General features: G+C 54.3%; 5 protein-coding genes across 7 annotated transcripts in view; 2 read left to right on the forward strand and 3 right to left on the reverse strand.

Moving 5' to 3' along the window:
- Window positions 1–152: 152 nt before the first annotated feature.
- POLDIP2 (DNA polymerase delta interacting protein 2) lies at window positions 153–8,832 on the reverse strand. 2 transcript variants are annotated; one of them, XR_007459352.1, is made up of 12 exons: window positions 8,593–8,832; window positions 7,174–7,255; window positions 6,211–6,308; window positions 5,424–5,520; window positions 5,178–5,253; window positions 4,835–4,942; window positions 4,235–4,371; window positions 3,436–3,462; window positions 3,105–3,230; window positions 1,977–2,056; window positions 644–1,197; window positions 153–529 (listed from the first exon to the last, which is right to left on the reverse strand). XR_007459352.1 is itself a non-coding variant. In XM_049637902.1 (11 exons), exons 1-11 carry the CDS (start codon window positions 8,751–8,753, stop codon window positions 1,083–1,085), a joined length of 1,107 nt encoding a protein of 368 aa, XP_049493859.1. In that variant the 5' UTR covers window positions 8,754–8,832; the 3' UTR covers window positions 153–1,082. The 2 variants fall into 2 exon arrangements, 1 of the variants encoding a protein (XP_049493859.1); XM_049637902.1 differs by having other exon boundaries at window positions 153–1,197.
- A 102-nt stretch (window positions 8,833–8,934) lies between these two features.
- TMEM199 (transmembrane protein 199) lies at window positions 8,935–14,019 on the forward strand. Of its 2 annotated transcripts, none has more exons than XM_049637913.1 (6): window positions 8,935–9,175; window positions 10,429–10,502; window positions 10,863–10,952; window positions 11,469–11,511; window positions 11,735–11,847; window positions 13,671–14,019. In XM_049637913.1, the coding sequence occupies exons 1-6, from the start codon at window positions 8,965–8,967 to the stop codon at window positions 13,707–13,709; spliced, it is 570 nt and encodes a 189-aa protein (XP_049493870.1). In that variant the 5' UTR covers window positions 8,935–8,964; the 3' UTR covers window positions 13,710–14,019. The 2 variants fall into 2 exon arrangements, with proteins under 2 accessions (XP_049493870.1, XP_049493869.1); XM_049637912.1 differs by lacking the exon at window positions 13,671–14,019 and adding an exon at window positions 12,117–12,401.
- A 758-nt stretch (window positions 14,020–14,777) lies between these two features.
- Window positions 14,778–16,509, reverse strand: SEBOX (SEBOX homeobox; the record flags this gene model as incomplete). Its single annotated transcript, XM_049635343.1, has 2 exons — window positions 14,778–16,193; window positions 16,333–16,509. Coding segments are annotated over 2 exons (558 nt in total), but the record flags the coding sequence as incomplete, so codon positions are not given.
- Window positions 16,510–18,049: 1,540 nt separating this feature from the next.
- Window positions 18,050–20,945, reverse strand: VTN (vitronectin). The gene is made up of 8 exons (XM_049637886.1): window positions 20,849–20,945; window positions 20,627–20,746; window positions 20,233–20,550; window positions 20,013–20,152; window positions 19,602–19,758; window positions 19,256–19,408; window positions 18,488–18,829; window positions 18,050–18,246 (listed from the first exon to the last, which is right to left on the reverse strand). The coding sequence occupies exons 1-8, from the start codon at window positions 20,910–20,912 to the stop codon at window positions 18,134–18,136; spliced, it is 1,407 nt and encodes a 468-aa protein (XP_049493843.1). The 5' UTR covers window positions 20,913–20,945; the 3' UTR covers window positions 18,050–18,133.
- A 1,180-nt stretch (window positions 20,946–22,125) lies between these two features.
- Window positions 22,126–23,276, forward strand: part of SARM1 (sterile alpha and TIR motif containing 1) — an 18,721-nt gene continuing 17,570 nt past the window's right edge. Inside the window, exon 1 of the mRNA XM_049637924.1 lies at window positions 22,126–23,150. Within this exon, the coding sequence (XP_049493881.1) occupies window positions 22,681–23,150 (470 nt within the window). The 5' untranslated portion in view covers window positions 22,126–22,680. The remainder of the gene's footprint in view (window positions 23,151–23,276) is intronic.

Raw genomic sequence — 23,276 nt, forward strand, 5'->3', positions numbered from 1 at the left:
TGTGCTCACGGTGGTTATAGCTGGGTCAGCGCAGTGCTATGGCCCTGGTTCTCGTGTTTCTGTTCTTGTGTTTTCCCTGCGTCACAATCCTATTGCACTCCATGGCCCTGCAACCCTGGCTCCCCCTGGTGGAGGATTAAGGACAACACTAATAAGGGCTGGAACTGAGATTTAATATTAATTCAAGAATAAACAACCTCTTTGACAATCACTACGGTAGGAGGGAAGCAGGAATCCTAAGATTCAGGGGAAAATGCAGCACATTTCTTCTCTGGCTCTTGGAGATGTGAGAGCAAGCAGCTCAGAAAGTAGCTTGGCTCAGTCACCGTCCATACGTACCTAAAGCTCCTCGCTGAGTTTCTGCATGGGTGGGCTGGAGGCCTGAGAGACGCGTGCTCATCTGGCAAGCCTGTTATTCCCGGGAACTCATGTGGCTTGCTGCCCTCCTTCCCAGGCTCAGGGAAGCCAGCGATGTCCATGGCTGGCCAGTGCTGAGAGCTTGAGCCCGATGTTGGCCTCCTGCTCTGCACTTGGCAGGATAAAGAAGGGAGTCCAGTCTAGCCCCCACCCTGCTGGCTGGAGCACCGCGACCCTGGGAAACATCCAGCCAACCCCCAGCTTCGGGAGGGAAACCCATACATACTCTAGTAGATGGGGCAGCTTCCTGGAAGGGCAGCAAGGAAAGCAACCAAAGGCCCCCAGGGCATCAAAAAGGGAGCCTGAGACCCCTGGGAGCAGAAATGGCAAGGGTGGCCAAGTGTGCACTGGTTTATTGACCAAACCTCATGTCTCAAACAACTCGTGTGACAGGCCAGGAAACCCCAGGCCTGTGGCAGCTGAACACAGAATTCCTGGTGGAAAGGTTTACTGGAACACAGTGTAGCCAGGAGAAGCCAGCCTCAGAGGAGTCCTACAAGGGTCTTCCGGAGAAAATTATACCCACCCACCAAAAAAGCCCACGATCAAATGGTGCAAACGACAGACAGACCCACTGTGGCCCATGGTAAAGAGAGTTCTGCAGCAATTGTGGGACCAGAGCTGTTCTTCAGGGGCCAAGCCTAGGCACTCGGGCCTCAGCTGGCCTACCAGTGAAGGCCTGAGGGTGGTGTCTTCTCATCTTTATTGCTTTCCAGAGAGAAGGGAGGGATCCGGACATCAAAGTGGGAGCCATCAGGCCTCTCGAAGCGGAACGTGCCCCTGTGGTCAGAGAGCACCTGGGTTAGAGGGAGTGAAGGCTGAGGCCCCCCACTAAGGATCTGGAGAGCCGTATGCCCTCAGCTCCAGAACTGAACACAGCAGGATGAGGGAGGCCTGGGCTCTCTTCTGCCTGGTCCGTGTCAGGATCACACTGGTCCAGAAACCCAAGGGCCCTTCCTGGCCCTACATGAGAAAAGATACAGCTGCCCTGATTCTGGCCCTCAGATGCACACTGCGTGAGCTACCCAACTATACTTCCAGGTTAAGGAGTGAACCACCCAGGGAAAGAACCAACTAATGAGCACCAGACCTCTTCGGCCCAAGTCCTCAGTTCACAAAATCACAGGGAAACTAGAACACAGGTAGTTATAAAAAATCAGACATGGAGGGCACCTGGGTGGCTCAATTGGTTGAGTGTCCAACTCTTGATTTCGGCTCAGGTCATGATCCCAGGGTCGTGGGATTGAGCCCCGAGTTGGGCTCTGTGCTGAGCATGGAGTCTGCTTAAGAGTCTCTCTCTCTTTCTCTCTCTCTCTCTCTCCCTCCCTCCCTCCCTCCCTCCCTCCCTCCCTCCCTCACCCCTCCCTCTCTCTCCCAGGTCGGGTCGTGCCTCTCTCTCTAAAAAAAAATCAAAGAAGTCCCACACAACAATGAACAGCAGAGAAGACTCCACCACAAGATGTAACCTGGCCCAGAATTCACCGCAAACCGAGCTCTCACTTTTCTGACCTGCAGGTGTGTCTGTGGAGTCTCGGTGCCCCGTCCCGGCACATACTTACCACATGTGCCCGCTGGAAGCTTGCAGGGAGACGTGGCTGCTGTACTGGAACGCAGGCTGCTCCTTGGATAGCACTGGCTCCTGTAAGGGTGTGGACAAGATAGGTAAGGCCAGACAAGCTCCTGTACCCCGGGGGCCACGTGCTGACTGCCTGTTCATCAGGACTGGATGCCCCCTCATGCTTCCCACAATGACTGCCTGCCAGTACCTCCTCCCACAGCATTGCCACTGACCCCGGCCTTTAATTCGGATTCTGGGAAAGAGAACCTCACACTGAACGTCTGTGGGCCCTGGGCAAAGATCACAGGCACAGGACCTACTCTGTAAATACCCCTTCCAGTGCCCATTCACTGAGTGCCCAAGAGCCAGGCACCATGTGCTCTGCCAACCTCTGCTGACTTAAATCTGCTAATAATTAGGAGGTAATAGGTGTGATCCCCATTTTAGCAGGAAAAAACTGAGATTTCCGGTTAAATAACTGGCCCAAAGTTATGTGAGGAGTAAACCACACACAGCTGGCATTCAGACCATCTAACTCCAAAGCCCTGTCCTTACTCAGTATCCCACCCTGCCTCCCAAGTCCCTACTGACTTGGATAAATGCATGTTACATGTGGCCCCTGGCCATTTCTTGTGCCTTATTTCTCAGGAGACAGGGTGGGGTAATGCACGATTTGCAAAATCAGATCTCATGGGCCAAAAGGGGATGCAGGCATGTAAGGAGGCAGAGGAAGGACAACCAGGAGTAGTGGTTGGGGACGGGGTGGGGTGCGGGGGGGGGAGCCCCAGCTAAGGGCGCTCAAATTCATATTTTTGGTAAGGCTCTGTGCTGGCAACAAGAACCCTACACAAACTTTGACGTCAGACTCACTTGGATTCAAATCCAGGTCCCGCTACTACTAGCCACAGGACTGTGGGCTATTTAGTTAGCTTCGCTTTCCCTTCATCTGTGGGACAGGCTGTAAGAGACCTATCTCACAGGGTCGTTGTAAGGTTTCACCCAAAGCAGCCCAATGCGCTCACACACAAAGCCTCTGGTCCCTAGCCACAGAACACGACAGCGTGCACTCAGCCCCCAGGCCTGCCGGGCAGGACCATGAACCGGGCATTACTGGCCTGAGGATGCTCACCCTGCCTACCACCCCTCGGCCTCGCACTGTCTCCAGGGTGCCGGACAAACTGAATATCCTCCAGTGTCGCTCCCGAAGCTGCACCACATCGCTGTCGAGGTTCTCTAAGCGGATACAGTAGCGCCACTGTGGGGGCAGAGGAGAGAGTTCACATCTGAGAAAGAACAGACCTTGGGCCAGTCCCCCCAGAATTCCAGGAGAGCAAAAGGCAACAAAAAGTGACACCTGCAGCACACAGCCGTATCCCCCGGAGGCAAACTCCCCACCTCCACCTGCCCCCCACACCGGGCACAACTCCTGAGCTTCTCTCCTCCCACAGGGAAACACTCACCCAGTAGACATGGGAATTCTGGGCTTCCTGGGGGGGAAAAAAAAAGTTAAGTCTCAGAGGGCAGGACCAAGTCCATTCCGATCAACATCTCTCCAACTGAGTAGACGTGTTCCCGGAAGGTTACGGAGGCAGAACAATGCTGCGAGTGTCTGTGGGGTGATCGCTGAACTATGTACGGCCAACAAGCCCAAACGGAGGCCGCCTCCCCTGGACCGATCTCTGGCCTCCCTCCTCCTCATTCTATCAAGATCACCAGCGGAGCTGGATGCCAACGGAAATCAGCCACAAGGCCCTTCCCTTCTCTCCGGTCTTCCAGCTGCTGCCCCAGCCCCTACAGCCACTGCTGGCCCAGGCCACTGCCCGCCTCTGCCCTTCCGTAGCCCAACAGCGTTACGATACCCAATATGCTCTATGCTGGCCTCTCCCACTACCAGGAGCTCCTCCTGGAAGGCAGGGCCAGTGTTTCATTTCTTTTTGAGGCTCACAACCAGGCAAGAAATAACCCAATAAATATCTACTACATACAATGTGTGAAGATCAGCCTCTGCTGATTTAAACACGCACATATGTATTCTGCATACACACATACACGGGATGCCCTTTGAACCAGAAGAGAAGGAAAGTCAGCCTGGAGGACTCCTTCCCAGAACCTGAGTGTCTCCCTGCTCTAGGTCTTAGTGTTGATCTAATGTGTGCAGCACTTGGAAGCAGAACCCACTCTCCGTCAGTCACACGGGGGCACCACAGGCAACCGGGGCCTATCCCTGAGGGATGGGGCCCAGGCCAGGCCCATACATACCCTCATGCCCATGTAGAAGGGGATGACTGTGACACGAATGTTCTCAGTTGTTTCCCGGTGGACATCAGAGAGTTCCAGCCAGGGGTGATTCTTCTCCTGCCAGGCCCGTAGCGTCTCCCGAGCCACAAAAGGGGGTGCTGGGGCAAGATATAACTGGTTGGTCCAGGCCAGAGTCCCGGGTGTTGCACTCATTCTCCAACTGCCCCTCCTAGAAAACTCTTCCCAATGCTGGCCCAGGCAAACAAGGCACCCAAACATAAAACAAAAGCACGGGCTGGAAAAAGGCCCAGAGTCGCCAGGAATAAGCCCGGAGGTCTGTGACGTGGTGGGAAGAGAAATGGGCTGGGAGTCAGGAGCCCAAGTTTTCAGACCCTGCTGTAACCATGACCTTGCCTCTAACTAGCAACCTTGATTTCCTTCTCATCACCTGAGCCTCAGTTTCCATATCTGTTAGGCAGAGACAACAGTCATCCACCTGACTTGGTATGCTAATGGGAGGCTGAATAAGGTTGTGGGTATACAGCTTTGAAGTTACTTCTATGCTACTGTCTTTGAAGAAAGGGCCCTTCCATTCCAGCTTCCTTTCTTGAGAGAGATCACCTTTTGTCTGGTCATACAGAAGAAATCTTTCAAACAGCTCATGCTGGATGGGAACCTGATCAGTGGAGGTGTAGGGGAGGATGTCTTCATGGCTGACATAATCCAAGCCTGGCACAGAGACAGAAAAGAGACAGTGAAACTCACAGAGGAAAGGGGAGGAACAAGGCTGGGAAGAAACACAATTCCTGGCCTTGTCTCAAGGTGGGACGAGCCTGGCACCAGCACTCTCAGTCACCATAATCCCTCCCAGCAGATTAAAGGACGTCAGAAAGGCATCGGCATCTCCTCGCTGAGAGACACCAGACCTCTCATCGACGGGCACATTCAGATGCTCACTACTCACCTGGGATGGCATAGAGGGCCCGGCTGTCATCATGGTTAGCCAAGAAAGTCACAGCTTCTGTCTGAGATCTCTGAGACTAGGGCAAGAAGCAAGTCAGAGATTTTCTTAGTCGCTATCCAGTCCTGAGAACTCAGGGCCCAGTGCTGATCTGGGCTCTATTTGACCCTTCTCCCTCCCTCTGTCCCCATCAGGCTCAGGCCTTTCCCATGAAGAGAAACCCCCAGCCCAGCCATCCTGCTTACTTACTATATGTGGACAGTCTCGGGCATCAATCAGCACCTGATAGTAAGTGTGAGTTTTGCCTTTCACCTCCTTAGAGCCATGGCCAGCAGGATTCTCTGCTCTGTAGGGTAGGGTAGGGGAAGAAGCCTAAGATCACCCCAAGAGAAAGAGAAGCAGTGCCTGCCCTAGCTCCCTACCTCCTCACCTCAACAGACTAGTGCCTGACCGGAAGGGGCTTTGGCATAAGCCAGGTACCGGCACAGCAACACCCCGGCCCAGCCGGGGGTAACAAAGGAACACGGGGGACCCACTGTGCAGAGTCACCATTTGTCTTACTCTCTGGCTACTCCTTGGAAAGGGGCCATGTTGAAAAATTCAAATTGCTGCCTCCTTCCAATCCTGGAGCCCCAGGTGCCCCGCTCTTCTCGCATCCCTGGGGCTGTCTCTGATGACTTAATGGAGCTGGGCCTTTTCTGTTTTAATGTATTCCAGGGAAAAGAGATTGAAAGATTCTAACTGAATGTCAAGAAATCAAGAAAATTAGTCCCTCAAATGCCTTCTGGGCTACTTATAATGCAAACAGAGAACAGCTTGGGAAAGCATCTTGGGAGGGCCTAAAGGGACCCTCTGGCATAAGACTGTCCCTGGCACTCAGCACTTTTGTCTCCATGGTGTCCAGGAAGTACTCTGGGACTGTTCCGATGGCCCAGGAGGATATTGGATTCACCCCTGGGACCCCAATTACGTATGTCGGCCATGACTCAGGCCTCCTCCTAAGGGTACCATGAGGCACAATGACAGGGGTACTTACTTCTCGGGAGCCGCAGAAGCCACATCCCGGTCATAGAGTCGGGCCTGCCAGGGAAACAGGACGACACCTCGGTAGCCAAAAACACTATGAAGAAAGAGCTAGGAGGGAAGAGAGGTCTCTGTGAGCGTGCAGTCCCCAAGTCCTTGCAGGTGGGACCCAGACCGCTAAGCAGCACAGGTAGCCGCAACACCAGACGTCTTGCCAGTCTTTCTCTTAAACTCTGTGACCCACCCCCCACCAGCTTCAGGACACTCTTATCCCCCGCCCCCTCTTCACCTGGCTGACTTCTGCTGATCCTTCAGGCTGTAGCTTAAATCTCTAGGAAGACTTCCCTGACCTCCCCTCCACTTAGCACAGTGCTTGGCCACCAACCCCATCATAGTTTGTCTCTAGACTGCCAACTCCACAAAGGTATTGCTTTCTGATTCAACTCCCATACACACCCGGTCCACTGCAGGCAAACCAAAAAAAGGGGGTGGGAGGGTGGGGACGAGGAGTTGAATTTAAAAAAAAAAAAAAAAAAAAGTCCTGACTTACAAGGGGTCTCAATCTATCTCAGTGGATCTGGCACAAAGCTGATACAAAAACAAGAGCCTCACACCCACAGCTTATATGACACTGCAATCAATTCAACTATGACGAGCATCAAAGGTTTCCTTTCCTAAAAGTTCCCTCCACGGGCTTCCCACCATCCACTATATTACAGGACTCTTCAACAACCTGGCTCTTTCCTCGCTGTGGTCCACATTACCTCTGTCCATGCTAACTTGGAAAGGGAACCCAGTGACACGTGAAATGGATTCAAATCCAGGAAAACAGAAACCCCATCTTGAATTTGTGATTCCGATCTGGCACTAAACACCAAGGCAGAAAACTGTTAACATCTGGGTCTATGACCAAAGCTGATGCTTTCAGAAACAGGGCGCACCTCGAAAATGAAAGATGACCCAGCTTGGCACTCACCTGCCCAGTCTCATATTTTCCATTCTGTTTTGGCACCTCAAACACACCAACTGTCTCCAAAACTTTGCCCTCTGGTCGGTTTCTGATTAGGATGGAAAAGAACAAGCAGCTGAAGAGCTGAGAAGGTAATCGTACCTACAGCAACAGAAAAAGCTACTAGGGTACTTACAGAGGGGCCAGGCAGAGGGGCAGGTGAAGCAGGTAAGGGTCCTGCCAAACCACCACTCCAGATTCTGCCTTTCCCTCTTTTAGGTCCTGCCTCAGTTTCTGTGTTAGGTCTGACTGCACCCAGACCCTTTCTTCTCTCTCTGCCTTCCTCGTATCATGCCCTCCCACCATTATTTGTACCCCTTGCCTCTGTTTCTTTCCTGACCCACCCTCCTGACCTCCCACAGCATTTTAACCGACCTTCCCACCTTGCATTTCTGTTATTTGTGCCCGTGTCTTATCTCCACTAGAGACTATAGGTTCCCTGGGAGCAATGCCTATGTCTGATTAGCCTGTTTCCCCTCAGAGCCTAGTGTATATGAGGTGCTCAAAAAATATTTGTTCTGTAATTATTCCATCTCTATCTACCCCCCTAAACTGCAGCCTTCACCCTGCCCTTGGAGGGCATCATCTCCAGATGTCCTGCCATGCTCCCTGCACTGCACTTAGTAGTCTCTAAATCTAGTTTTTGTTCGGATTTACATCAAATTTCACAGGGGTCTTAAACTGCAAATAGTGATCATCTCTCCCCAATACCAGGGTCTAATCTCAGCCACTAAAAGGTCACTGTTCTGTGACCTCTCTGGACAGGGCTGCTCTTTCTAGGGGTCCTTCAAAGTCTGCTATTCTTAGTATTTTGGAGATGTGAACCTTATGCTTCCTCTCACTTGATCCTCCAGCCCCAATGTGATCTGCCTGTCCCATGGCTAGAGACAATGTTCACATCACCCCCGTGGCCTCCGAACCCCCTCCCCAAGTCACACAGAAAGAACCAGTTTCCCCAAGGTCAGGCTGAAACCTGGAACCCACGCAGGGCCCACACTCAAGAGTCCTGCTTCCCACTTCGAGCATCTTTCTTTGGGAGGCCTTGTCCCAATCCGGGGCTGGGGGTTCAAGTCAAAAGCCCTAGGGCTTCATTAAAGGGCTGCCCATTAACAACAGCGCTCGGGATCTCCATTTGGGGAGGTAGGATTCGTTCCGGGAGGGTTGCTAGCTCCCCTTCAGAGCCAGCCCTGCGCAACTCAGGGCTCTGGGCCGCGCTCCCTTCTCTGTTCCTGGCACACATCCCAGCCAGGGCAGGTCGGCTCCCGGCCGGGACCCTCTCCCAAGTCGAACTCCAATCACCCTCTGCCGGCCCGGCCTCCTGCTTCCTCGCTGACCGAGAACACGCTCCCCGGGTTCCACGTACGGCCCCCGCGCTCCGTCCCTCACCGGGACGAGAGGTGCCTCCGCGTCGTCGTGGTCGCCGCTGGTGGGAAGGCCCCAGCTCCACCCGCCGCACAGAGCGGCCTCGGCCCCCGAGCCCCGGTTAGCGAGCGGGACCACCAGCGGCTGCCCACGGCCAGGGCCCGTCGGGCCACACACCCCGCCATGTCCCGCCCGAGCGCCCGCTCGGCTGCTGACTCTGGGCCCAACCCGCGGCCGGGAGGCGTTCTGCCCCCCCGCCCCACACTGCCCCGCGCCGCGTCCCCGCCCCCTTGGCCCTCTGCCCCGCCTCGTCCCGCTCCGCGAACTCCATGCTCCTTCCGGTGCGCGTTGGGCGGAAGTCCCGGCCCCGGGTCACCTGACCATAAGCCGCTGGACATGGCGTCTCGCTTGGTTGCCGGCGAGCGGCTGGTGCGCGCCTTGGGCCCCGGCGGGGAGCTGGAGCCAGAACAGCTGCCCCGGAAGCTGCGGGCAGAACTTGAGACCGCGCTAGGGAAGAAGCCCAAGAGTGGTGATTTTCCCAGTGGCTCCGCGCGCCTGGTTTCTTTCCGCTTGATCCGAGATCTGCATCAGTACTTGAGAGAGAGGGGTGAGCCCCAGTCTCCAACCCGGACTCGCCTCCGTTTTTCCAGAGTCTTGTCCTTCCTGAGCCTTTTCCCACCTCTGTCATCGCTATGAGGGGGGGGGGGGGGAATCCATCACTCTCCTTCGCCCGCGAACGGTCATCTAGCCAACCCAAGAGTCACCTCATAAACCGTAGGGCAGCCCACTGGCTTAACAACTTCCATGGGGATTTCTCGTGGATGACCAAATTTACTTGTGCACTTTTTTTCTCTTGAAAGTCTCCTCGTGAACTACCAGGCCTACTTAGGGCCGCCTGATCTTTGAGGAAGACCAGATCTACTTAGAATAGTGAGCTTGTCCTGTTTGGGGATCTGGATTTCTTTCCATCTCAAAAACAAGTTAAATCTGATAGTTTCTTTTTTTTTTTTTTTTTTGTTTTTTTTTACATAGGATTATGGAAAGCTCTGTTCAAAGACCTGAACTGGAGTAGCATCTGAGTCCTAGTCCTAGCTCTGCCACAAACTCCCCTTGGAGAAGTCATTTCCTTTCATTGGGTCTCAGTTCCCTTAACTGTAAAGGGAGGGACTAAGACCACACTGGCTTGTAAGGTCTTTTGCCATAATTAGCATGGCTTGCCCAGACATACAAAAGGTAGACTATAGAGGTCATCTAGTACGCTGTCCTCTGAGTATTTAGCATTACTGTGACCGAAAACTATATTGGGCAGTTCTGTTGTGGCCGCAGCATGACCTAATCTAAAGGCAAGTGTAAGTGGCTTACGTGTTAGTTGTGACATTGGCAAGATAATTGAGAGCTGACATTCAAAAGTCAGTATGCGCACTAGGAGATACTTATGTGGAATTGTCCTTGATTCTTCTCAATTGAAAACGATCTTGGAGGGGCGCCTGGGTGGCTCAGTCGGTTAAGCGTCCGACTTCAGCTCGGGTCACGATCTCGCGGTCCGTGAGTTCGAGCCCCGTGTCGGGCTCTGGGCTGATGGCTCAGAGCCTGGAGCCTGCTTCCGATTCTGTGTCTTCCTCTCTCTCTGCCCCTCCCCCATTCATGCTCTGTCTCTCTCTGTCCCAAAAATAAATAAATGTTAAAAAAAAAAAAATTAAAAAAAAAAAAAAAAGAAAACGATCTTGGAGACGAATTGAGATACGAATGGCCATGCTTTGTTTTGGTAGAAAGAATAGAAGGACTAAACCCTTCTCTGATCTTAATCCTTCGGCCTCAGTTCTATTTATCATTATGTTTGTGGAAATCTTTTCTTTCCAGGTTCCCCACTATACCTTCATGAGCTCCTAGAAGGCAGTGAAATCTATCTCCCAGAGGTTGTGAAGCCTCCCCGGGTATGTAAGGGATATATTTGTGAGAGTGGGTATTGGCTGAATTGGACTTACTCGTGATACATTCAGATTTATGAATCAATCTTTGGGCTCAGACATTTGTCTTTTAAATCCTTGAGAGCCGGGGTGGGGGATCTGGATATTGTTCTGCTTTGACTGCTTGGAAAACAGATTCCCAGCACCCCCGCTCCCCCCCCCCCCCCCCCAACACACACACAAAAAAATTTTCCAAAACAGTGGGAGCAGAACTGGTACATGAATCTCTTGGCACCCTTAGCAGTACTTTGCCCCCTGAGACCAGTGGTTGTGACTTGCTTTCTAGAAAGCTGGGAATATCCTTGTCATTTGATTTTTCTGCCCCAGAACCCAGAGCTAGTTGCCCGTTTGGAGAAGATTAAGATACAGCTGGCCAACGAAGAATATAAGCGGATCACCCACAACGTCACCTGTCAGGTAAGGGCCTGCTCTTCAGTACCTGGACTGAGTAGCCCCTGAAAGCAGAACCCTGCGCTGGGAAGAGGTACATAGGGAAGAAACAACATGGAAGCTTGGTTTTTATACTCTTCAGGGACCATCGAAGCTCTGTGCTGCCTACAAACCCAGTCTAATTCCCAACTCCCTAACTGAGACTCTGGGCTCAGATGGTGACTGATTGTTAAAAGTTGTAGAGATGGAGACAAGCCTTGGAGCCTTTCTTCTGACAGGGCTCCCTATTATTCTGTGGCATGCTCCTGCTCTGGAACAGGAGAGGAGTAGATGGGTATTGGGAGCCTATGCCCTTCCTCTGAAATGCTTGATCTGTGGTCCAGAAAAGAATCCAGTCGGTCCCAGACCACAGAATCCATGGAGAAGGCAGAGTTAATGTGTTGGGGAATAAAGAGAGCAGAGCCCAGACTGACAAATGGGTGTTCTCTGGGCCACCTCTGAGCTGCTTCCATTCTGAAATCATTTGCATTTTCTTTTTCCCAGGATTCGAGGCACGGTGGGACTCTTAGTGACCTCGGAAAGCAAGGTGAGCTGCTAGGCAATCAGATTGCTAAAGCCTTTCCCTGGGAGGGGTTGGTCATGGCACTTCTTTCCACCCCAGTGCTCTGGGTTTAAGCCTAAGCTATTCAGCCTTGCCGTTAGAGGGTAACCCGCTTGATGGGGGGGGGGGGGGGGAGTCCTGAGATAAGAGGGCGGGCCTCATGGAGGATGCTGACCTAAAGGTTTCTTCCCTGGGTTCTTCCCCAAAGTGAGGTCAGTGAAAGCTCTGGTCATCACCATCTTCAACTTTATTGTCACGGTAGCAGCTGCCTTCGTCTGCACTTACCTTGGAAGCCAATATATCTTCGCAGAAATGGCCTCAGTAAGTAGGCACTGGGCAGGGCAGGGTGCCCCAGGTGGGGGTATTGGTGGAAGAGGGAGGAAGGTATGTGAAGATGCCTTGAACAAGTTAGGTGTTAAACATTTAGAGGAGGAGCATTGAGCTGTCTAGCAGTCATGGAGGTACATAATAACCTGAAGAGAATCCAGATCCTCTTTTCTTCCCTTCCCCCCATTCTTCTTAGAGGTGCTGGAGGCTGCAGAGTTGAATGCTGACCTGCATCCCCTAAGCCTGGTTCTCTCTCTCCCCAGCGGGTCCTGGCTGCATTGATCGTGGCCTCTGTGGTGGGTCTGGCCGAGCTGTATGTCATGGTGCGGGCGATGGAAGGCGAATTGGGAGAGCTTTGATGGTTCCTCATCAAAGTGTGGAGTGGATTTTGGGAGACTCCAGGCTCCCAGCTGCCAGTCACTGACTCTCAGTCAACCTGTCAGGCTCTTTGTCCTCAGCTCCGGTTAGAGGGCCAAGCCAAGGCCACCTGCTGGTCCTGCAGGGGGCGGGGAGGGCATCCTCTGTCAATTTCCAGAGGGGCAGTAAAAGAGACTGAGACAACAACTGAAAAGAACTGGTCTTTCAGTACCTTCTCCTGAACCCAGTGCCCATCTGCCTTCTCCAGTCCATCTGGGCACTGCTGAGGCTGGGTTTTTCCATCAGAAGTAAATAGAATACAGGCCTTCCAAGAAGCAGACAGTACTGCCTTGAAATTGCCCAAGTGCATAAATTGATGGTCACCCTTGCTGCATACATCCTTGATGCAGACCTGTAATTTAGATCAGTAGGCTCCAAAAAAACAAAGGATTTCCTTTCTCCAGTTTGTGCCAGAAGAGGAACTGATCACAGGACATCGAATAAGAGAAAGGCGGGTTGGTATGGGATGGTGAAATTGGGAGCTAGGCAGCTACCTTTCTGGAATCTTCATTTCTGTCTTCATCTTCTTTCTTCCGCTTGCCTTTTTTCACATTTTCTGTTTGCTTCTGCCCATCTCTGCCACTCATCAGCCTTCCTTAAACTTCCCGCCTTCCTTAAACTTCCCACCTCCCCATCACCCTTTGCTCTGCCTCCAAAAATGAAACCAATTCAGATGGCAAAACAGTATGTGTGATTTTAATTGAAAATCTCTTTGTGCTTGTGTGTGTTGGTGGGAAGAGTATGCCTACCGTGGATTGTCTCAGCTAATAAAGGAAGATGTTCTTTGTAGGTATGGATTGTTGTCAGGTTTGACTGTATATGTGAACACGAAGGGACATACACGTGAATATGTACGCGTAACATGAGTATGTACACATATTGTTATACATAAGCCTAATGGAGGATTTTTTATGTAGGTTCTTAAAATATTTGTGGGGGGCGGGGTGCTAAAAATAGTTTGTAAATGTGCATAGTTGAGTAACTGCTTTCCGTGATTGCTTTTGGTCTTCACAACCATCCTGGAGGTTGGAAGAGGAAATGGTTTTAGGCCCCTCTTCCCGAAGACAAAGGCTGAGAGAGATCAGATGACCAGCTGTGGTCCTTCTTCTGTAAAGGGAGCCAAAGACTGTTAGGTTGCCCTGTGTAACGTTAAACTTGCAAGAACTTAGATTAATGGTATAGTGATAAAGTCTGTATACATGTACTTAAAAACTATTAGCGATAGTTATTTATTCAATAAATATTTATGGTGTCCACTGTATTCTTATCTCAAGTCTTGTGACAACACAGAAGCCCAAAGATTCCTTAGTTCTGATCATTGTTCAGGGTCTGTTCCTAATGGTGTACTCCTTTCCATTTATTCACACCATGAGCTCCTTTGGTCTTTTGTTTTCTCCCAGGGTACTCTTCTGTTCTTGGAAAGAACATTGGCTCAGTAGACATTTGCTCTACAGTGTTTGCCAGTTTCTGCCAGTCTGAGCTTCTCCAGACAATACGTGAGAGAGAGGGAGGGTTCAGGCCCTTCTCTTCCACCATAGATCACTTTGTTGAGAAATCTTAGAATTTCTATTGTTGATTAAAAGGAATGTCAACTGTGAGAAGAAGCGCAGGTGGCATTTTATAATGTTTCTGGCAACCCAGTGTAGTTTAGAAGATGCACTGAATTTTTGTGGGGGTTCGTCGCTATACCAGTGCTGAACTCTGTGGGCCAGGTAGCCTGTTGTGCCCACATAGCCTGAAGCTTTCACATCCCCCCCTTTTCACATCCCCCAATCCAACCTGGATTGGAAGGTTCGAAGACTTCCAAATGTTAGATAAAGAGCAGGCCCCCTCAAACAGCTTCTGACCTAGGGCGTCTTCTTATCCTGAGATTGGAGTCCTTCCACACACACACCCCTTTCACTAGAATGGGGTCCTTACCTGATCCCAGTCCCCTACTCAGAAGCCAACAGGCTTCTGTGGCATCGAACACTTACTGAGAACTCCTTTATGAGCCAAGTACTGTGCTAGCTTCTGGAGATCAAGGGGTAGAAGACCTAGTTCCTGCCAAGGAGATCTGCACCGTGCAAAGTGGTTTTTCATCCGCAAGGGCAGAGTTGGGAGATAGCGATCAGGTGGCCTGTCCTCTGGCTCTCATTGCAGTGGAGGGAGCTCTGCTCTCCGCCGCTTACTCCATCTCACCATCCCATACTTTTCTCCAGTGCAGTCTGGGCCCAGGGCTTCCCAAAGGGGAGTGCTTGGCAGGAAGCCAGAGGAACAAGAAGTTTGGGGCCTTCCCAGTTTCTCATAGCCTGCTGTGTGGAGAGGGAGAGGCAATTTGCATGAATTGAGAGCTTTTATAGCATGTCACACATCACAGGTAGCCCTTTACTTAACATCATTGCTTCTCATGCCCAAAATGGAGAGAAGATACGTTATCCAACCACCCCCCCCCCAGCTTGCAGGCTCATAGACTTTCAGAGATTTGCAAGGTTACATAGCAGAGCCAGGATTTGAATCCAGTTTAGACCCTCTATGCTTTTCTGGAGCAAAGCAGCTCCAGAGGTGAAGGCAGCTGGAGTGTCCTGGAATCAGTAGGAGCAGAAGGTGCCAGCAGAGGCTCCCATCTCCCCAGGGTCTGTCAGCCAGAGCCCTAAACCCTTCAATTAACTGTCCCCCTAACTAATCCCAGTAGAAGCCTGGGTAATACCTCCCACCCAGTATCTGTGTGGAACCTGACCCTGTTTAGGGATTAGGTGATGGAGATACATTTCAAAAGCAAACGGCTCTTGTCCCCATTCATTTGCAGCACGCAACAATCCAGATTAAGGTATAGAGTTTGGGTTTTATTTGGAGATTAGTTGGTATTACAGATGACAGTGATATGAAAACCCAGTGTTGCCACGCACACACCCCCCCCGCCCCATGCTAAGTCTGTCAGGTTGTCTCCACAGCCTCGGGTCAGAGGGCAGCCAATCTGATCTTTGTGAAAATTAAATCAACATAAGCCCGGAGATTTCTTTCCACTGTATTACTCTAATATCACTTCCTCTTCAGATCCATGGTTCTGATTAATTTGTCTAGGTGGTGGTAGGTCAGGAGAGGGGGCCTGGGCTACAAAAGGGTGGGTTCCCCACCATCTGGGATGAGTTTCAGTTCTCTCCTCACCATACTCACTTAGCAGTTAGCTAATGGGCTAAAATGGAGGGACGGCTGCCCATTCTTTAGAGGGAGGAGGAGTTGTCAGTTGGGATGAGAAGAATTGGGGCCAGGCCTGGCGTGAGAGGTGGAAAACATGGCCCTGACCTCCTCTCTCTAAAGGTACCTCCTGCCACGGCGATGGGCATATGTCCCAGGAGGAGCAGGGTGCTGGGTAGCTGGTGACTCTAGGCTGGCCTGGAGGACAATGGAGGGGAGGGATCCCTGAGCTAAACTTCCTTCCAATAAGAGAACTCCCTTGTGTAAAAGGAGGGACAGGGGATCCACTTCTGATGTGTTCAGTCCTAACGGGCGGGGGTAGGCTGCAGAGCCAGAGGAGGGGTCTCACAAGTTCAGGACTTAGGTTAGGAGTGGTCCTGGTTGGTGACAATGGCTGAGGCATAGATGAGGTCAGACAGGCTGCCCAACGAGGTGTGGGGAGTAGCTCGTTCTGAAGAAAGGTGGGTCGCTGAAGCCCCAGCTGGTCCCCATGGGGCTACAGCTTTAGCCCCTGCCCGGCCCTGCCCTGGACCCAAGCCAGGAGCTGAGCAGGAGGCATGTCTACACAGTGAGGCACACTGAGGTGTGCTGTTGGAGGGTGGGAGCTGGCCTAGTTTTCGGGGCTCCCGGGACTGCTGGAGGGCGTCTGGAAGAGAACGGGCTCTCTGGGGGGGCTCTGGCCTCGGGCTTAGGCCTCCTGCCTTCGTATTCTTGATTCTCTTGGCCCGGCGGTTCTGGAACCACACCTGGTAAGGGAAAAAGGAATCTCTTCTGGCTCCATCCACCCTCCCCCAGGTACAGGGAAAGCAAAACCTGGAGTCAGGATACCCAGAGGAAAGGGGCTGTGTGAGAGTACCCCCACCCTGAGAGCGGGTCACTGCTCACCTGTATCTTGGCCTCAGGAAGGCAGGTGACCCGGGCCAGGTGCTCACGGGTGCCAATGTCAGGGTAGGGCCGGGCTGCAAACACCCGCTCCAACTCCAGCAGCTGCCCTCTGCTGAAAGTGGTCCGCTTTCTCCGGTGGGGACCCAGCCCACTGGCATGGCCTGTGGGCCGGAGTAGGGGTCAAGCTGGGACTCCCCACAAAAGCCTCCATCCCAGCCTCAAAACCCCCAGCTGACCCTGAAGCCTCTACTCCACTCCCCTGCTTCAGCCTTTCCCCATCACACCTTCCCCCTCATTCTCCCCCTGCCCACCCTTTCCCCACCAGATCACCTGTTGAGGATGCATCCACAGGGCTGGCCATGGAGCCGGCAGAGAATGAGGAGCCGGAGGGCCATGCCAAGGCTGTGCCCACACCACCCCTCCTTGTGGGGTTTTATCCTGCTCAGAAGGCTGGCCCCGCCTCCAGGAGGGGAGAGGTTTCATCTCGAGCCGATGGGGAGCAGAGAAGTCCCAGAGGGAAGAGTAGAAGCCAGGGACAGCGTTGGGCTTGTGTGAGTATGGATGGGGCAAAACTTCTCTGGCCCCTGCTCCTCCAGGGCCTCACAAAGAAAGCTGGTCTGAGCCCCTCTCCTCACACCCCACACCCCACAGTCTGTGTCTGAAATCCTGTACTTTGTGAAAATCCTCCCAGGATTTGCCCGGAAGGAAGCCAAAGAGATCCTTCTCTCTAGCACTCCCACTGCTTCACCTTCCCCCTTGGAGCCCTCAGTGCCCCAGTGCCCCAGTTCCCCCGGGGGACGGTGGATGCAGTCCTGTGCCACAGCCTGGGGCTGGGCTGGTGAAGCTGGACAGGATGAGGAGGCTGACAGGGAGACGGCAGATGAACCGCAGCCAGTCCGCCCTCAGCAGAGCTGGAGAGCAGATGTTACCACCAGCTTGCCCTCGGGTCTGCTTTAGAGATTTGCCTACACCGAGCCCTGTCTCCATGGCCCCTTGAGAGCCCAGATGGGCTTCTTGGAGTCCAGGAACCTTGGAGTCCAGGAATCAGAGGAGGTTTCACAGGTACAATCGAGGAGTTTTAAGAAAGATGCTTGTTTGTGTTTTGTTTTGTTTTGTTTTGTTTACAGAGTATTCATCCTTGTGAGTCTTCTGAGTCCCTTTTCTAAGAGAAGTGGGTGCATTTGGATTTCCTTTGAGTTCTTGCCCTTTCCACTCCTACCCTCAGTGCCCCAGACCCCAGACCCAAGACAGAGGCCTCAAAGAAAGGCTCATCCTAGGGGTGGGTTTGGGGAGCATGCTGACCAGTTCCCTAGGCTAACCACCTTGCAGGCTCAGAAGGGGCAGAAAAGCGGAACCAGAACCGCTTGCCCTCTGCCCCATCTCTCTCCTCCAAGACCCTAGTCAACTCCGAGAGGCAAAGGAAGCCCAGGGCTGGGAAAGGCACTTGGTGGCTCCTGTCATCACCAGAGCTGTTCAAGCTCCCGCCAACGTTGGTAGGCTGCTAGGGGCTCCTTAGCTCAGGAGGAAGCCTAGCACTCGTGAGGCCCTCCCCAGGCCGGAGCTTTTCCGGTTCACGGAGAAAGCCTGAGCCCAACCTGGACTGGACACAAGGACACTCTCCTCCTCCAAGACTTCATGACAGCCCAGCTTCCCCTCCTTTCCCCAGGCAGATCCCGGTCTCTGCCTGTCCACTCCAGTCAGGACAGCAGTCTTAAACTCAGGACCAAGGGGTCTTTATTGGGATGGGCGGAAGTGGTTGAGGAAGGAACAGTGGAGGGCCCAGCTGTGCAGGCTCCGATTCCTACCGGCGGCCAGGGGCTGGGCAGCCCAGCCAGTACTGGGCGATGGAGCGTGGGTAAGGAGGGCTCACGGTGTCCACTTGCCGTGTACGAAGGTTGACTCGGTAGTACTTGTCTGGAAGAGAGGTCAGCAGAGGGTGTGTGAGACCCAGCCAGGCCCTGCCCACACACCCCTGCCCTGAGAAAGAAGCCCTGGGTCTCTCCCGGAAGGGTGAGTGAACATCCACAACGCAGCCTAGGACTCCCAGCCTGGCTTTCTGGAGTCACCTCCCAAGGGCCATGTTCAGCCCATGCGGACCAGGGAAAGCAGGGAAGACCCCAGCTAGACCAGCTACAGGGATGGCACGGGCTCCCACCTCCTGAGAAGAAGTAAACACTTTGGATGGGCTCGCAGGTGGCAGGCACAAGCCAGTCCATGTTGTAGTCATGAAAGTCGTAGATGCCCAGGCTGTCCTCCTCACTGGAGAGCCAGGACAGCCAGGCTGAACGGGACTGCCGGTGGGGGTTCTGGCTGCGGCCTCGGCCACGGTTACGGCGTGAGCGGTAGCGTTTACGGTTACGCCGCCTAGACTTCTGCTTCTTGGCCCAGGACTGGGGAGCTGAGCCTGAGATGTAGATGCGGCCGGCCATGGCCGCATCCACTTGCCTGGGCACACCAGGCCAGTCCCGGCTGATGAGCCGGGGCTGTCCAGCACCGCCTGTGGCAGGGAAGAGGTTAATGAGAGTGTTGTGGGCCTGGAGAGTTCATCTGGTGCCCAACTATGGGCCGTGCCTTGCCTGAGGGCAGAGCAAGCTCATGGCAGAGCACAGCACCCCAGCCCTCTGACTCTCTGTTCAGTGCTCTTTGCCCTAGCCTTCCTCCACTGCATCCCTCCCCACTTGCCTCAGTCATAGCCCCTCCTCCTGCTGGCTGTGCCCTCAGCTGCACTAGGCAAAGTCCAAGGTGTGGGGTCCAGTGGACCTCCCCCCAAAGGTCAACAGAAGCAAAGTCTGGCTTGAGCAAACAGCTTTTGAACCCCAGCTCCGCAATCACAGCCCCCTCCGGCCAGCCTTGCCCTGTCCCTACCCTGGAGATCCCAGCCCTCTTGAGGAGAAAGCGAGGCTTGCTCTCCCTCCCTCCATACCAGAGAATCTGCTCCCGAAGAGAAATTCAAAGACGGTCTCCCAGCTGTCGCGCTGCAGCAGGGCAAAGTGTTCAAACACTGCGGACAGGGAGCTGCCTTCACATTCCTCCTGACTGGGCTGCTGCTGGAACTCATACTCCCAGTACTGTCTCCCTGAGGGGGAAATGGGATGGGGGGAGGTTCATGAGTGAGGCCAGAAAGCCAGCGCTAAGGCTGCTGGAGATAGGAGCTCCTGGCCGGGGAGTGGGGGTGCCGAACGTAATTTGAGGCCTCCCCATAGAGGAGTGTGGAGGAAAGCCCAGACTGCCCCACTGCCTGCTCTTTTCCCCACCCACTCCCTTAATACCCTTGAAGAAGTAGGCCCGCTCCCGGCCACTGTAGCTATGAGCAGGGAGAGCCAAGGCTGCATCCACGTTGTCCGGAATGCCCTTGAAGCCTTCAGAGATGTTGCGGGGGTAATCTGGGTCCAGAACACCATCCTCGAAGCGCCAGTACTGATGACCCTAAGCAGTAGGGAAGGAAGAGGGAGTGAGGAGGTGGCTGGCTGAGCACAGGCCGAGTCCCCCACCCCAGGCAGCTGTCCCAATTCTAGGCTTGTTGCCCAGGACCTGGAGCCTTGGGCTTTCCCGTCCTCAAGAGCCCCAGCCAAGCTGTGCTGTGATCCAGCCATCTTGCCTTACCCTAGTACTGGGCACAGCAGCCCTCAACCCCTGTCTAGATACCCTTGGCTCTGACCCACGGCCCCTGGGCCTGGCACCTGGAAGAGGTAGGTCTTCCCCTGGCAGTTGATGCGGGTGAAGGCAGCATCAATGGGGCCCTCAATGCCCCAGACATCTTGGATAAGCTTGGGGTACCCAGGGCTCACTGCCTCTTCATCCAGTTCATAACAGTACTGCCCTAGAATGGGAGAGTCTGTGTGAGGGAGGGGTTGTCCCAGAGGCAGACCCCCACCCCCCAACACCTGCCCCTGGAGTCACCTCGGAAGGCAAAGAGGGAGCCATTCTTGAGGTCAGTGAAGGCGTCAAAGGGCTTCCCACTGCATAGCTCTTCCTCCACCGGGGACTCAGGGATGTCTTGATCAGAGGTCTCAGGCCCCAGGGTCCCCTGTGTAGGGTTCAGAAAAGGTTCCTCGAAGGTCTCCTGGTCAGGAGACACTTCAGTCTGGGCCTGCAGGTCGGGGCCCTGGGTGGTGCTCTCCGGCTGTGGGAGGACACTGCTGTTGTCTCTGGGCTCCTCAAAGTAGTTGTAGACCCCGTACTCATCTTCTGGCAGAGTGAATACATCCCCACGCGTCACTGTGGGCACAGTGGGTGGTGGTGAGTCTCCAGCTGCAGAGGGGACCCCGGGCCCATCCACCCCCTCCGGACGCACCTTGGGGTTTGCACTCAGCCACGTAGTCCTCACAGCAGCTCTGGTAGTATGAGCAGAGCTCGTCACACTGACACTTCCTGTCAGTGTTGAAGCCCTCTGTGCAGCGGCCCTTGCACGACTCTGTGGGGAGGAGATAGAGGGGATATCAGTTGGCACGGCCAAGCCCAGACCGCCCTCGCCCACCCTTCATTGACCCAAACGACCACCAACACCCTCTTGCACCTTGGTCAGCCAGAACCACCCATGCCAGCAGGGCAAGTATCAGTAGGGGCCTTGGGGATGCCATGGCAGGGCCTCCAGCCTCTAGCCTGGCTGGCAAACTGGGCTCTGGGCTCTCTGCAATCTCCGCTGTGATGCGGGAGAGCGGGGGACAGGGAGGGAAGGAGCCAGAGGAGAGGAGCTGCCTTCTCTGCTGCTCTATTTGCTCAATCTCTGGGCCAGCCCCCAGTGCCCCAGACCCCAGTGGCTGCAAAGGTCACATTCCTGGAACTCTGGACCTGAGAGAACAGTGAATAGGATCCTTGCCAAGCTCGGTGTCATGTCAGAAGGGGACTAGCACCATGGGTCTGAAGGTCAGAAAGAAGGCCCACTGTGCCACTCAGAGGCTGCGTGACCTTGGGCAAACTGTTTTGCCTGCCTTGGTATTCTTTTTGGTAAAGTGAGACTATTAATACTTGCCTCATGATGTGTTGGGGGTTACATGAGCTAAAGCAGACAAAATGCCTCATGCCTGGAGTAGCGCCAACTTCATTCTCCATAAATGGTGGTTTATCTGCGATCTGTTTGAACAGGCACATCCCTGGCTGAGTGTGTCACCCACCCGTTGTGTATTTAGGGCAGTGAAAGGGGGGTTGAAGGAATGCTGGTAAGCACCCTGGGGGGAATTTTTTAAAACTCTGTTTAAAAAAAACAATAACAGAGTTTCGTGTTTAGGTTCACCTCTTGGGTGCATTGATTTCCCCAAGCTGGTCTTCACAGCACAGCAAATTGGGTGAATATTAACCATTTGGACTGGATTTGATTCCTTGGTCTCCCGCTCATTCACTGCTCCCTGTCTCCACCTTTAGTCTCCCCATCCGCAAAGAATAGCCTAGTTCTTGGCACTTTTAGACTCTCTTGAGAAGTAGCATCCCTCTTTCCAGAAAACGCCCCTGGCACAGAACGCCTGATCTTGTGCCAAGGGTTGGGGGTCCACAGGCTTCCTGAAACCCTCCCACTACCTGGAAGGAATGATTCTGAGTTTCCAACTGAATTTTTCTCTTCCGTAACCAGAGAGGTGGGTGACTTGGGGGAATCTCTTTTCTATGAGCTTCAGTCGGTTCAGCTGTTAAATGGGAACACTAATCTCGACCCCCTAAAGCATGTTGCAAGGCTTGAGAAACGGGCCTAAAGGGTCTCGAGAGTTGTACCGAATCGTTATTATGGTTGATTTGACCACAGTTAGGGCAGGGCGCACGCTCCACGGTGTTGCCTTCTCGTTGCAGTGTCGGGGGCTCGGGGGCGGTGGGGGCGGGGGTGCGTTGTGGGATAGTGAGGCTGTCCTATAGCTCTGCACCCTCTTCCCCTAGTCGCCTCGCCCACCCCTCCGCAGGGCGTGGGCGTGGCTGTGGCTGGGGAAGCTCGGGTGCGAGGCTACGCAGGCGGCAAGGGAGGAGTCCCACGTGACCGAGGGGCGGAGTGTCAGCTCCCTTGCTGCGGCTGGTCCGAGGCGGGGCTGCTGCAGAGCATCTTCTGGCTGGAGCCGCGCTTTGTTCTTGTTGCTGCCTCCCAGACCTGCTGACGTCTGGGTCCATCCCTCGCTCCCCTCTGGCTCCTCCTGCCCACCCTCTACATCTGAGCCTGCATCCTTTTACCCAAAAGCTCCTTTCCAGATCCCGCCCTCGCCCCTCCCCCAAACTTCTGGCCAGCGCCCCTGCCTGGTACCCTTTTATCCATCCCTCTCTCCTGCACCTTCTACCTGGTCCCCACCTCCTGTCCTCCTCTTCCCAAGTTCCGGGGCGCTCCGCCCGGCCCCGCCCCTCCGGACCGGGGATGTACCCCGCAGCCCCGCGCCCATGGTCCTGACGCTGCTCCTCTCCGCCTATAAGCTGTGCCGCTTCTTCACCATGTCGGGCCCAAGGCCAGGCTCTGAGCGTCTAGCGGTGCCGGGGCCAGACGGGGGCGGCGGTGCGGGCCCATGGTGGACCGCGGGCGGCCGCGGGCCCCGCGAGGTGTCGCCCGGGGTGGGCGCCGAGGTGCAGGGCGCCCTGGAGCGCGCGCTGCCCGAGCTGCAGCAGGCGCTGTCTGAGCTGAAGCAGGCGGGGGGCGCGCGGGCCGTGGGTGCCGGCCTGGCCGAGGTCTTCCAACTAGTGGAGGAGGCCTGGCTGCTGCCGGCCGTGGGCCGAGAAGTAGCCCAGGGTCTGTGCGACGCCATCCGCCTGGACGGCGGCCTCGACCTGCTGCTGCGACTGCTGCAGGCGCCGGAGCTGGAGACGCGCGTGCAGGCCGCCCGCCTGCTGGAGCAGATCCTGGTGGCTGAGAACCGGTAGGGTGCTCACGGGCTGAGGGGAGAGCGCGGGGTGCTGTGGGGCAGCAAGTGTGGTCGACAGCTCTGTGCCTTTTCCTCCCTCACCTCACCAAATCCCTGTACTACACCCCCTCTGGGGATCAG

This window comes from Panthera uncia, chromosome E1 (assembly GCF_023721935.1).
Source record: "Panthera uncia isolate 11264 chromosome E1, Puncia_PCG_1.0, whole genome shotgun sequence".
Taxonomy (NCBI): Eukaryota; Metazoa; Chordata; class Mammalia; order Carnivora; family Felidae; genus Panthera; species Panthera uncia.

Excerpts from the sequence above, each read along its gene's own strand:
- POLDIP2 (XM_049637902.1), bottom strand. The coding sequence starts at position 8,753 with ATGGCGGGGTGTGTGGCCCGACGGGCCCTGGCCGTGGGCAGCCGCTGG. Across the intron at positions 6,309-7,173 it reads GAAAATATGAGACTGGGCAG|CTCTTTCTTCATAGTGTTTT; the intron begins GTGAGTGCCAAG and ends CTTCCCTCCTAG. Across the intron at positions 5,521-6,210 it reads GCTTCTGCGGCTCCCGAGAA|AGCAGAGAATCCTGCTGGCC; the intron begins GTAAGTACCCCT and ends CCTACCCTACAG.
- TMEM199 (XM_049637912.1), top strand. The coding sequence starts at position 8,965 with ATGGCGTCTCGCTTGGTTGCCGGCGAGCGGCTGGTGCGCGCCTTGGGC. Across the intron at positions 10,503-10,862 it reads AGGTTGTGAAGCCTCCCCGG|AACCCAGAGCTAGTTGCCCG; the intron begins GTATGTAAGGGA and ends TTTCTGCCCCAG. Across the intron at positions 11,512-11,734 it reads TAGTGACCTCGGAAAGCAAG|TGAGGTCAGTGAAAGCTCTG; the intron begins GTGAGCTGCTAG and ends TCTTCCCCAAAG.
- VTN (XM_049637886.1), bottom strand. The coding sequence starts at position 20,912 with ATGGCATCCCCAAGGCCCCTACTGATACTTGCCCTGCTGGCATGGGTG. Across the intron at positions 19,409-19,601 it reads GCGGGCCTACTTCTTCAAGG|GGAGACAGTACTGGGAGTAT; the intron begins GTATTAAGGGAG and ends TTTCCCCCTCAG. Across the intron at positions 18,247-18,487 it reads TGTTTACTTCTTCTCAGGAG|ACAAGTACTACCGAGTCAAC; the intron begins GTGGGAGCCCGT and ends CCTCTCTTCCAG.